Below are 14157 nucleotides of genomic sequence, written 5' to 3'. Positions count from 1 at the left end.
GGGATCATTGAAATGTTGTAGGTGAATTCTAAAGCCCTGTAATGACTCTGCCAGCCAACACCCTGAGATGGACCCACATTTAGACAGTACTGACACCACCTTCATTTTCTTACCTTGATTGACTGTCCCCACCACTCCCAGGACACCAGACACTTCCACTTTACTCCTCCATGAACCTGAACCCCAACCTTTCAATCCCACCCCCAACCCCCTCACTCCTGACTCGCCCATCCCAGTCCCAATCTTGCATGCAAGCTACCATTCTCCTGCTCCCCTCCCTTATGCTGCAGAGTGCAACAAGGAAAACCGCTGACCCCAGATATAACTGCACAAAGCTGACTGGTGCATGGCACCATTAAATAAACGAGAATCAGGTACCACACGATTCTCGTGTGCTGCTGACTTTATCGTGAAGGTAATTAAAAAATGTTTTACACTAATGAGTATTCATGGCATGCAAATGTATTACAAGTATGAATCCGCCACAGGATGGCATAAGGCCTGATACACCACAAACTCGCCACTGACTTAATCTCTGCATTTGTTGAGACTAACTTAGTCAGAGAGCCAAATGTACTGGCACACCTCATGGTTAGCAGGCACTGATTGTTACTGGGGAGTGAAGGATGTTTCCCTTAATGTGAAAGAAACAATGTTGTGTTTTTTGTTCACTCTTTAACCTGCCGTTGGGAAATTGAAATTTTGCATCCTGCCTTTTTCAGTCACCCCACAAGCCATGTTTTCTGCTCTTGTGGGCTCCATAAAATTTCCTTCCATTGTTTCCATAGCCAGCTGCAGTTGTTGTGACAATTGTATGCCGAGTTCTGAAGCATTGTTAAATTTGCAGAGTAATTTGATGACATTTTGTACTGTAACACAGTTTTTTTAAAACTTACACCAGTGATGGGCCTTATTGAATGGCAGAGCAAGCTTGAGGGGCTGAGTGGCTAACTCCTGCTCTTAATTCATATGCTCGCATGTATAAAATGTAAGAATAAATCAGGTGTCTAATTGAGGATCACTGTATTTCTATTAATGGGAGAGTTGAAGGAAAATAAATTCATACTGACCAGAGATTAGATTCTTGGGTTTATCTGATTCTTCTTGATCAAAGCAAAATTGTAGATTTTTTTATTCATGCAAGGGATGTGGAAGTCACTGGCTAGGCCAGCATTTATTGCTCATCCCTAATTGGGCAGAAGAATTAAAAATGTGTTTAAATAATGAAGACAGAACCAACATTTTATTTTTTTCAAACCGGCTTCATGTAGTTACTGTCAGCAAGGACATTAAATACACTTTTCATCATAATTTCATGTGCTGATTACCAAGCATGAGAATGGAACCCGGAAGCAAGTAAAGTGACAAAGCCTTTTCTTTTTTTGAACTTTTAAAAAATAAAACTAAGTCTTTGTAAAAGACATAAACGAGTTATAATGTTACACAGAACCAAGCAAAAGACAAACAATCAATGAACTAAACAACTGACTTTCTGTTTTATATCACAACATTCAACACTCCCCTTCAATATTGGGAAGGGATGCATTGCTGATGATTACATGGGCACGGTCAATAAGAAGGTGTAGCTCGCAAGAACCTTCCATTACTCAGGAGTGTAGCATTAGTCTTCAGGCCCTGTACATTACAGAGAGGAGTGCAGTGTTGTTCCTCAGGCTATTTGTTGATCTAGAAATGGCATCTAAGCTAGGGTGGGGAGGGGGTGCATGGAGCACCTGGGGAGTGAGAGAGAAGGAGCGCCCGGGGAGCGAGGGAGAAGCTGATAAACCCAGTCTTCAGTTTTCATTCTTTTCTAAAATAAAAGCAGAAAGTGCTGGAAAAAGTCAGCAGGTCTGATAGTATCTGAAGAGCGAAAGAGTTAACATTGAGTCCAATATGATGCTGCCTTCTTGTTGGAATGTTTCTATTCTGTGTATTCTGAAATGTCTTCTTAAATGACTGCCATTGCAGCTCTGTTGATCTATCCCTTAACCTAAATTACCAGTTCACTTTTGCTAGCTCTGCTTTCATGCCCTCATAATTGCCCTTATCTAAGTTTAAAATATTAGCCCTGGACCCACACTTCTCTCCCTCAAACTCAATGTAAAATTCAATCATATTATGATCACTGCTACCTGTCGGCGCCTTCACTATAAGGTCATTAATCAATCCTATCTTGTTGCTCAATACCAGGTCTAGTACAGCCTGGTCCCTGGTTGGCTCCAGAATGTGCTGTTCTAAGAATATATTTCGAAAACATTCTATGAATTCCTCATCTAGGCTACCTTTGTCCACCTGATTTTTGCAGCCCACATGTAGATTAAAATTCCGCATGATAGTTGCTGTACCTTTCTGATGAGCTCCCATTATTTCACTTTGATACCCCGTCCTACTGTGTGGTTACTGTTCGGGGGCCTGTACACCACACTCACAAGTGACTTCTTGCCTTCATCATTCCTCTCATTCTTTTATCATTGACTTTGTCATTCATTTATTTCTACCAAAATGCCTCTACATCCTGATTTCCTGAACTTAGGTCATCCCTCTCTATTGTGCTAATACCATCTTTAATTAACAAAGCCACCCCTCCATTGTCTCCTAGCTTCCTGTCCTTTCTAAATGTCACATACACTTCAGTATTCATGTCCTAATCTGTGCCATCCTGTAGCCATGTTTCTGTAAATGGCTATTAAATCATACTTATTTATCTCTATTTGCACTATCAGTTCATCTGTTCTGTTTCAAATGCTACGTGCATTCAGATACGGAGCCTTAAGTTTTGTCCCTTTATTATTTTTGCAAACTCTAGCCTTATCTGCTGTTTTACTCTTAGATTTGTGCTCTCTGTCCCTTTCTGACACAGCCTGTTTATCATTTCTCATATTAATACCTCTCTCTCTTGCCTTGTCACTATTCTTTGATATATCACATTGGCCCACATTTGATCCCTTGCCCCCACTATTTAGTTTAACCATGGATGAAACCATGGATTGCACTGTTCCCCCTTAGGAAAAAGAAAGCTTTACTGTAGAAAAGTTTTCTCTTGGTTGCTTGGTAGTGTAGAACATAAATATTGCTGAAAAATGAAACATGTTGTGGAAACTTTCATCCTGTACCCATCAGACCAAATGCAAGAATGTAAACGACAAGTTAAGGAAGGCACTTCACACTGCTACTATGCAGTGGTTACGTGAGTTTTTCCAGGACGCTGTTGTCAGTCCAAAAAGATGTTTTACCTATCACACAGTTGAGCAATGTTGTGTATGAATTTCAGTGTCAGTGCAATGTCTGTCCCAGTGATTGGTTGATTGAATCAACCAGGATGTTCCTTCAGTTGTTTGCAATAGGCAGGACCCATTCTACAAAACATACGAATATATGCATAAGAGCAGGAGTAGGCCATTCGGTCTCCCGAGCCTGCTCCGCCATTCAATAAGATCATGGCTGATCTAATTGTGGCCTCAATTCCACATTCTGCCTACCCTTGAGAACCTTTGAGTCCCCTGTAAGTCAAAGATCTATCTATCTCAGCCTTAAAAATATTCATTGACCCTGTCTTTGCCACTCTCGGGGGAAGAGTTCCAAAGATTCATGACCCTCAGAGAAAAAAAATTCTTCTCATCTCCGCCTTTAATGGGAGACCCCTGTTTTTTTAAACTGTGTCCCCTAGTTCTGGTCTCTTTCACATCCTTTCAGTATCCACCCTGTCAAGGATTATATGTGTTTCAATAAGATCACCTCTGAATCTTCTAAACTCAATGGATACAGGCCCAGCCTGTCCAACCTTTCCGCATTGGAAAACTCCCACCATCTGAGGTATCAGTCGACTGAACTTTCTCTGAACTGCTTCTTTCTTAAATAAGGAGACAAAAACTGTACACTGTACTCTAGCTGTGGTCTCACCAATGCCCTGCACAACTGTAGCAAAACATCCCTACTTTTACATTAATCAAAATTTGATTTTTCAACTTTCAACTAACTGGAAATTTTGCAATTTGAACTGAGGAATAGCAAACTGCTTAAAAATACAAGGCTACATTCCAAAGTGAAGGTGAGAAACTAACAAATCACCCCCAGGGGAGTGTGAAGAGAGAGACAATTCCTACAATTCAAACACGCATTGAAACTTGTAACTGTCTAAGGAAGAGGCATTAAATTGCAAAGTACTGGATATTGAAACAATGGCTGCCACAGACAGACACACTAAAAACCTCTTGGAAATACACAATGGGTGAAGTATTTCAAGGCAAGGTTGCCCAGCCACTTGAGAGAAATTGCAAATGACACAGGAAGTGTCAAGAAAGTCTTCAGCAGAGGAAACAGGCTGAATGCTGCTCTCTCTCCCTCTCTCTCTTTTGGAGTAAGTGCGTTGCCTGGTTTGAGAAGCCAACTGTGCCAGAAACCTGCCAGCAAACTGAGATCTTGCTATAATTGCAACATATTCTACATCTGGCTGCATCCAAGAAACTAGCTAAGATAAATTGGCCACAGTGTTTAAAATCTACACCTCAGGAACAATGAAAGGACACTTAATTGTATATACTTTTTTATTTTTTTTATTGAAATTTAAATTTAACTCCCCTTATTTCTGATACGTGCACGTGTGTGTGTGTATTGTATGTGCACGTGTGTGTACGTGTACATATGTGTGTACATATGTGTATGTGTGTGTACATATGTGTGTGTATGTATGTGTGCATATGTGTGTGTGTGCGCGTATGCATGTGTGCGTATGTGTGTGTATGTGTATGTATATATGTGTAAGTATGTGTGTGTAGGTATATGTACGTATGTGTGCGTATGTATGTGTACTTATGTGTATGTGTGTATCTATGTATGTGGACATATATGTGTGTATGTATGTGTACATATGTGTGTGTGTATCTATGTATGTGTACGTATATGTGTGTGTATGTATGTGTACGCATGTGTGTGCGTATGTATGTGTGTGTGTGTGTAGATATGTATGTGTGCATATGTGTGTGTGCGTATGTGTGTATATGTGTGTGTCTGTATGTACGTATGTGTGTGTATGTGTGTGTCTGTATGTACGTATGTGTGGATGTATGTATGTGTATGTATGCATGTGTACGTATGTATATGTGTGTGTGTACATATGTATGTGTGTGTATATGTATGTATGTGTACGTATGTGTGTGTGTACGTATGTATGTGTGTGTATGTGTGTTTGTGTGTGTATTGGGGCCCAAATGATTGCATGAGCAACTTGACGTCACATTTTTGTTATTTTTCTCGGGTTCAGTGGTTAATAAATTTGCTCTTTGGCCCAAGAAAACCTTGTTTGATTGGCTCATCCACCTTGCAGCCACCACTTTCAGCCATACAGGCTGGCAGAATCTCAAACCTGCTGGAAAATTGTAAAGGCTGATGTTCCTCCACTTCTATCTTCTGGGTCCCCATACCTGCCTCACTCATAGTCACACCCTCCTATCCCTGACGACTGACCAAATCAGAAGACCCTAGGAGTGTTGCTGCCTCCTGATACAAAGTATCATGGTAACTTCCCCACTCCCTGATGCATCGCAATATCTGCAGCTTGGCCTCCAGCTCAATGACTCTGAGCCAAAGTTCCTCAAGCTGCAGATACTTACTACAGACATACTTGCCCTGGATTAGCCCAGTGTCCAGGAACCTTAACACATCACCTGCTCTGCCATCTTTACAATGTGTTAATTTATTCTTAATTATTTTATCATTAAAAAAACACTGCTACATGAATTTTCAAGATAAACAATCAAAATATTCACCAATCACTTAGCTGTTATTCCGTAATGTCACACTGATTTCTATCAGAATATGGCCACTCTGCTCTGGAGCCATAGACTGGGCTGGATAGCTCATCGAGGTGGCGCTTACTGCCTTTGGCTCCTCTTTTCGCCCACTCTTCAAGGTGCTTACTGCCTTTGGGTCCTCTTTTTGCTTTTCTAGGTGCTGCTGACTGCCTCTGGTTCCTCTTTTACCCCACTCTTCTAGGTGGCGCTTACTATCTCCGGCTGCTCCTTTTGACCATTCTTATAGGTGGTGCTGACTGCACTCGGGTCCTTTTTTCCACCGCTCTTCTCTGCAGACAAAAGGAATATATTTAAGCTTTGCACCTTTTTTGGATTACCAGGGAGCTTGGGGAGCCTATAGTTCCCTGTTGCTTTCTCCATGGCAATGTTGCAGCCAATCAGTGTCGACTTGTCAACCAATCAGGACCCATTTCTCCTGTAGTGTAAATTGTCGTGACTGTTTGGAAATTTGGTATTCTTGTGTTTGTCCAGCTGAGTGCAGGATTCAGCAACAAGTTTTGCTTTCAGCAAAATTAAAGTTTTCTTTACAACCATTTCAAGATAAGAGCAAGTTCTTAATATCATAAATATTTTAACAAATAGATTATTACATAGTGCATGGGTAACCTTTTCATATTTAATAATGACACATATTGTATTTACAAAATCATAAGGGCTTAACCAATAATAAAACCAAATAACTGTAACAAATAGCATTAGCAGTATTCAAACATCATAGAAATATCATCTCAGAGCATTGCTTCTCTCCTACAACCTTCTTTAAACTATGGACAGGGCATCAGCAGTTACACTGTTCTTTCTGGCAGCTTGCACAATTTTTTGTGTAAATGATTGCAACAACAAACTCCAATCAAATAGTCTGTGGTTCTTAGTTCTGAACTTTTCTAGGAACACAGGTGAGTTGTGATCTGTATAGACTATTACTTCCCCCTTACTGGGGGTCGCATATGCTTCAAACTGTTGAAAGGACAGTACGAGACTTAAAACCTCTTTCTCAATGGTCGAGTATTTTCTTTGATGCTTATTAAGCATCCTTGAGAAGTAGCGAATGGGCCATTCCACACCAGCATCACCACTTTGGAGCAGAATTGCTCCAAGCCCTATGTCACTGTCTTTGATATCCACCTTGAATGGCTTACTCAAATCTGCAGCTGTGAGAACTGGAGGTGGTATTGTCATGGACTAGTGTTGCAGAGATCCAGGGTAATGCTCTGGGGACCTGGGTTCAAATCCCACCATGGCAGATGGTGAAATTTAAACCCAATAAAAAGTGGATAAAAGTGTGATGATGACCATGAAACCATTACTAATTGTCATAAAAACCCATCTAGTTCACTTCCTTTAGGGAAGGAAATCTGGCTTACATGTGACACCAGCAATGTGATTGACTCTTAAATGCCCTCTGAACAAGGGCAATTAGGGATGAGCAATAAATGCTGGCCTGGTGAGTGACACTCACATCCCATGAATGAATAAAAAAAAGCTTCTCAAACACCATGTGGCATAACCATTTGTACTTCACAGAATTGTCAAAGGGGTGAATAATTTGCTGAAATTTAAGATAAATTTCCTGCAGGTCGAAATTGTAGCATTTCTTTCTTTGTCTTGGATATAGAAAAGTCTATTACTGCCTGAATCTTGGTTTCTTGCAGCAACACTTGACATTGACCCACAATATGTCCTAAATAAGTGACCCTGGCATTGGCAAACTTGCTTTTTGCCAGATTTAAGACAAGGTCAGCTTTGGCCAGCCTGTCAAACAGAGCTCTCAAACACCTAACATGGTCACTCCAAATGTTGCTGTACACAAAAAGGTCTTCCATGTACACAACACAATTACTCAGCATAGCTATCACCTGATTGGTTAAACTTTGAAATGTAGCCAATGCATTGTTCATAATAAATGACATAACTTTTCATTTGGTGTTACCAAAAACAGAAATTTCTTTGGTTTGGTTAATCAAGGGGGTTTGCCAAAATCCCTTAAGCAAATCAATCTTGTTAAGGAAGGCCAAGTTCCCCACCCTAGCAATACAATCCTTCAGTTGTGGGATCAGATAGGAGTCTGTCTGATGTCATGAAGCTATTAATGTATATAATATTATTGGAAAATATTTTTCTTTTAAAATAGAATTTTAGTCTATGGGTATGTCTTAACTGGATTAAAGCCAGCTAGTCTGGGTGCTTTAATATGTACTAGTTTTGAAAAGGAAGAGAGTTAGCGTGCATTTACATTTTTTGAATAGAGCATTCAAGAAGTGGGGTGAAAACTGATGCCTATCCAGCAGCTATCAAGTAATATGTTTATATTACTAATAAAATTGGTACTATGAAAGAGGTTTTATTGTTAGATGAGGCAGGTGATACAATGAGAATTTACATTCAATGGGCGGTAGTAGATATAACTTCAGCAGTTTACGGTTGTGTAGAGCTGAAGCAATGTAAGATCAAAAGGTAGGCCTCCAAGTGTCTCCACAGGAACCAAAGTGAAAAGAACCTCATTTTGAATTCTTTAGGTGAAAATTCTTTGCCTGGTATTTGGTTAAGGCTATGGGTTGCTGTTGCCATAATGGAGGTTAGTTTGGGAATTTCTTAAAAATTATGATAGTAGTAATTTGTAGTCATGTGTATTTATATTTTAACCTGTGTAAATTACGAAATCGTTTCATTTAGTTCAAACCTCGAGAACTGGTGGTCTGATTCCTGAATTTAGAGTCACATCTCAAACATAACACTTAAAATTATAGGTTATGACAGTTGTTTAAAGTTTCCCTCTGGGATTTTTAAATAGCTCAGCTTTACCAACTGCATTGGTCATAACACTGATTATGCGGAATCTTTGAATACTGTCTGGCCAGAATGACAAAAAAACTCCAATTTTGACCGGCTTCCATTATATCATTATCGAACATGAATTCAACCCCCTCATGACCTTGGTCAATTTGCTGGGGTTGATTCTGTAGGGGTTTTGTTTAATTTGTTCAGTTTCTCCTACACCAATCTCATGAATAGCCAGAGAGGTACAACTTAGCTTGTCTGCGCATAGGCATGTATTCCTTCAATAGGTTCAACCATGTTGCTGAGGTATGGTGTAAGACCTCAACCAGGCCCTCTAACACTTCTCCATACACCAGAATCACCACAGAAGGTTTAATTTGAGAACCCTAAGTCTCAAACTCATCATCTGGTTCATCACATGCATCCTTATCACCATCTACATTTACAACCTGTGCTATACCGACTGGTTGGCTATGTTCATGGTAATAGGCCCTCTTCAACATGTTCACATGACACAGCCTTTGACTCACTGAGTTACCTTTTAATACAGTAGGCTCTACTAAACCTAGCTTTAAACAGTTTGCCAGGTAAAGGCATCAAGACTAGCTGCTCAACCCGGTTCAAAACTGCATACCTTAGCTGTTCAGTCTGCTTGTGTTTTCATCACCTGCGGAGAAGCATTGCGATGTTCTCTAGCCATAGCACAAGCTTTTGAGAGGGTCTCTCTCTGAACTTGCACACATAATTGAGGAAGGGAATTGCCTCCTCCAGTGCCAAAAATCTCTCCTTAAAGAGGCCCCTAACCTCATGCCCATAGACCAATTCGAAGGGACTGAAAACAGTTGGCTCATTTGGCATGTCCCTAGTCATGAATAATAATGAGGATATAATTTTATCCCAATCCTGGGAAAACTCAAGGCCTAATCACACGCTGTAGGTTTGATGATATCTCTCTAAAGCCCCTTGGGACTATGGGGGATAAGCAGGTTACGTGAGCTGCATCACTTCTAAACTATACATGACCTCCTAAAACACACTTGACATGAAATTTGACCCATGGTCAGACTGAATTTTTTTGGCAACGCATACCTAGTGAAAACTTGGGTCAATCTCCTCAATCACAACTTTTTCTGTGATCTTGTTCAATGGTACTGCCTCTGGAAATCAAGTGGACAAATTTATGATGGTCAGGAGATACTTATGACATGATTTAGTCTTTGGGAAGTGGCCAACAAAATCCTCAAGAACTCTACTAAATGTTTCATCAAGTGCAGGTATTGGTATTAACAGGGCTGGCTTGATAGAAGGCTGTGGCTCCCTGACCATTCGACATGTGTGACTTATCTTACAAAAGTCAACCGTACCCTTATGTATCTTCGGCCAATAGAAATGCAACATTATCCTAGTCTGAGTTGTCTGAAAACAGACAAGACTTGCAACTGGAACCTCATGGGCAATTCTTAAAATTTCACTGCAGCAATGGAGTGACAGCAATTTGATGGACTAAAGCCCAATACTCATGAGCTGGCCTTTGGGGACATCTTCAATCCCTCATCAAAATGTCATTCTTGACATAATAATACTCAGGGATATTTCCAGTCTCTACCTCAGAACACACCGTCTGAGACAAGCTCCTCAAATCAGCGTGCTGTACCTCAAGAAAGGAATAGTCACCACTGATAGCTTTGGAGCCTTTAACACCAACATCCTCAAAAATGGTTTCAGCCTAAAAACATTTGACTTGTCCTCCACAACAATGGAATCTGCTGCACATTATTAAGCTCAATGAGCCTGGGACCTAGTCATAACACAATCTGGGAATAGTCTGGGAAATTCTTCCTGCAAATCCTCAGTTTCAACAGCCTCAACTGACTTTCCTGAAACCACTGGAGGCGCCACAACTTTATCTCCAACCACATAATTCTTTAGCAAAAAATCCACACTTTCAATAAGTAAACAAGGAAGGCACCAACATTAACAGAAGCAGTGAATACATCACATTCTACATCAACCTTATACAAGGGAACAGGTAAATAATTTCCATCACTACCCCAAATTAACACAGGAAAAAAATTCATGTCACCTTCAAATATCAGTGATTCTCACCTCTGTATCTCTAATTACTTGTCTGTGTCAAGAGACAAATGTCAGGACAATCTACCCTCAGGCAGAAAACTTCTAATGCATTTTGCAGCCTGATTCACATCAGCGAATGTGGGAGAAACTATATTCCAGGGTGTTGGGGTGGATGGTGGGGGGATGGTGGGGTAGGGAAGAGGGGGTAGGGGGACTGTGTGCATGTGACTGTCATATTTTTCCACTTCCAACACTCAGTCTACACATGATCTTCAAAGAGCCAAATTTATTTTCATGTTCAAAATTCCTATCGCCTCAATTTCTTAGGGAATTTCAAAACTGGGGCCTGTTACTGATGTTCTAAGTGAGTCAAATCATAATCAACTGCCACCAATGTGGCTTCCTTAACTTCCAATCTTTATGTTCCTCTCGGTGGGAAGCAGCATCCAACCAACCTGAGTTGCACAGGCCCAGTCTCCACTAAAATGGCAGACATTTACACAACTTCCTCAAGACTGCTCACAACGGTCTAGATGGTGTAGATCCACCAATCTTATCTTCAAGTAACAGAAATAGCTGCAGCAACTGTTTACTTGCCTATACCCAATTCATGGATCCAGCCTCTGTTTCTTCAGCTTGCCTGTCCTGTACCACGATGATCATCATCTGAGCTTGAATGGTTCTGCGTCCTTCCATCTGGTTTCAACCAGTTTCAGTTTCCCCAGAATCTTTGGTTCCCAATCTCAGTTTCAGTCTTAGTTTCCCGAGAAACTGGAAGGTTCAGTTTCCTTTTTCAGTTAGGGTCTGTATCAAAAAATACAAGTTTTAAAGCCATGGATTCCACTCTGGCTGCTAACATGAAAAGGAATCCAAGTCTTCCATAGGCAAGTACATAGTGAAAAGGTGGTAAAAGGAGGAGTGTGGGTTATTAGGGAACATAGGACTTAGGAGTAGAAGTAGGCTATTCAGCCCTTCGAGCCCTGTCTCAACTCCACTTTCCTGTCTGCCCCCCATAACCCTTGACTCCCTTGTCTATTTAAACATCTAACTGGGCCTTAAATAAGCCAGTCGTCACTATCTTCTGGGAAGAGAATTGCATGCCTCTATGAGAAAAAAAATTCTCCTCATCTCTCTCTTGGAAGGGAGATCTCTTTTTCTGAAACTATGTCCCCAAATTCTAGTTTCCCCCACAAGAGGAAACATTCTCCCAGTATCCACTCTATTCAGTCCCCTCAAGATCTTATATGTTTCAATAAGATCACCTCTCATTCTTCTTAACTCCAATGGGTATAGACCCAACCTGTTCAACCTTTCCTCATGAGATAAGCCCCTCATCGCAGGAATGAGTCAAGTGAACCTTCTCTGAACTGCTTCGAAAGCAATTATATATATTTTTTCAAATAAGGGGGCCAAAACTACATGCAGTATTCCAAATGTGGTCTCATCAAGGCCCTGTACAGCTGCACTAAAACTTCTCTACTTATATGTTCTATTCCTCTTGCAATAAATGCTAATACTCTACTTGCTTCCCAATCACTCGCTGTAGCTGCATACCTAACTCTATGTGATTCATGTACCAGGACACCAAGATCCCTCCATACACCAAGTTCTGCAATCTCTCTGCATTTAAATACCATACTGCTTTTCTATTCTTCTTGCCAAAATGGACAAGTTCACATTTACCCACGTTATACTCCATCCATCAAATTTTTGCCCACTCACAACTTGTTAATATCCCTTTGCACACTCCCTACCTCCTCTTGACAACCTACTTTCCTACCTATCTTGGTATCATTGGCAATTTATCGACTATACATTCAGTCCCTTCACTGATAGTCATTGACTCGGATTGTAAATAGATGAGGTCCCAGCACTGATCCCTCTGGCACTCCACTAGTTACAGCTTAACTACCTGAAAAAGACCCATTTATCCTTGCTCTCTGTTTCCCATTAGCTAACCAATCTTTCCATGCCAATATGTTAGCCCCTACACCAGGTGCTAAAACCTGCTAAAACCTCCTTAATAATGAATTTTAGTACTTTCCCTATGACAAATGTTAGGCTAACTGGCCCATACCTTGGTGCTTTCTTCCTCGCCTCCCCCCTTTCTTGAATAAAGGTGTTACATTAGTCAGTTTGCAATCCACTGGGACCCTTCAAAATCTAAGGAGTTTCGGAAGATTATAACCAATGCACTTACTCTCTGTGCTGCCACTTCTCTAAGACCTGAGGATGCAGGCCATCTGGTCCTGGAACTTGTCAGCCTTTAGGTCCAATAGTTTTCCTGACAACTTTTCCCTGGTGATGGCGATTTAAGTTCATCCCTCCCTCTCACCTCTTGATTTCCAATTATCTTTGGCAAGTTTTCTAAGTCTTCTACCTTGAAGACAGAGACAAAATATCTGTTCAATGCCTCTGCCATTTCCTTGTTTTCCATTATCAATTGCCCAGAGGGACTCTCCAGAGGACCTACACTAGCTTTATTTACTCTTCTCCCTATTCAACTTAAAGACAATTTATGCAGGGAGATAAGGGGCATGACTGAAGTACTAAATTACACTTTGTATCTGTCTTTACCAAGGAAGAAGCTGCTACAAAAGGCACAATCAAAGAGGAAATAGTTGAGACACAGGACGGGCTAAAAATTGATAAAGAGGAGATATTAGGTAAGCTGGCGGTGCTTTAAAGTTATGTTACCTGGGCTGAATGAGATGATTCCAAGGATACTGAGGGAAGTGAATGTGGACATCACGGAAACACTAGCCATAATCTTCCAATGCTCTTTAGATAAAGGGGTAGTGCAGAGGACTGGATGTTCAAAAACCTCTGAACCTTGTTCAAAAAAGGGTGTAGGGAGAAGCCCGTGAACCACAGGCCAGTTAGTGGTACATCGGTGTGGGAAAGCTTTTAGAAATTATAATTCTGGACAAAATTGAATCACTTGTACAAACGTAGATTAACCAAGCAAGTCAGCATGGTTTTATTAACGGCAAATTATGATTAACTAACTTCCTTGAGACTATTGATAAGGTAACAGAGAGGTTTGATGAGGGTGATGTGTTGATATGGTGTACATGCAGTGGTTTGCTGTTGTCTTCTGCAGTATGGATGACCAGGAAACTCTCCCACTCATCATCATGTATATTGGAAAGATTTCCAGGCTTACAATCAACCTGTTTGGCCACATTATGAACACACCTTCAATGGCTTAAACCTCGAGCAACTGCTCCAGAGGGAAGGACGCTAACCACTGCGCCACAAAACCTCCCTTCTTTCTTTATCTACCTTGTCTAAACCAGTCATAATCTTTTACACTTCTATCAAATCTCCCCTCAATCTCCTTTGCTACTAGGAGAACAACCCCAGCCTTTTCAGCCTGACATTGGATTTAAAATCCTCCATCGCTGGTAAATCTCCTCTGCACCCACTTAAGGACCTTCCAAAAGTGCGGTGACCAGAATTGGACACAGTACTCTAGTTGTGGACTAACCAG

The 14157-nt window shown here is 40.9% G+C and overlaps 1 protein-coding gene across 1 annotated transcript in view; it reads left to right on the top strand.

The window, feature by feature from the left end:
* LOC144673852 (chloride anion exchanger-like) overlaps window positions 1-13350 on the top strand; it is a 93391-nt gene extending 80041 nt beyond the window's left edge. The window contains exon 19 of the mRNA XM_078535491.1: window positions 13246-13350. Coding sequence (XP_078391617.1) covers window positions 13246-13350 — 105 coding nt within the window. The remainder of the gene's footprint in view (window positions 1-13245) is intronic.
* The last annotated feature ends 807 nt before the right edge of the window (window positions 13351-14157 follow it).

Source organism: Cetorhinus maximus, unplaced genomic scaffold (assembly GCF_964194155.1).
Source record: "Cetorhinus maximus unplaced genomic scaffold, sCetMax3.hap1.1 HAP1_SCAFFOLD_491, whole genome shotgun sequence".
In the NCBI taxonomy this organism is placed as follows: Eukaryota; Metazoa; Chordata; class Chondrichthyes; order Lamniformes; family Cetorhinidae; genus Cetorhinus; species Cetorhinus maximus.
The sequence above is the reverse complement of the archived record's forward strand: the minus strand, read 5'-3'. Positions and strand labels throughout refer to the sequence as shown.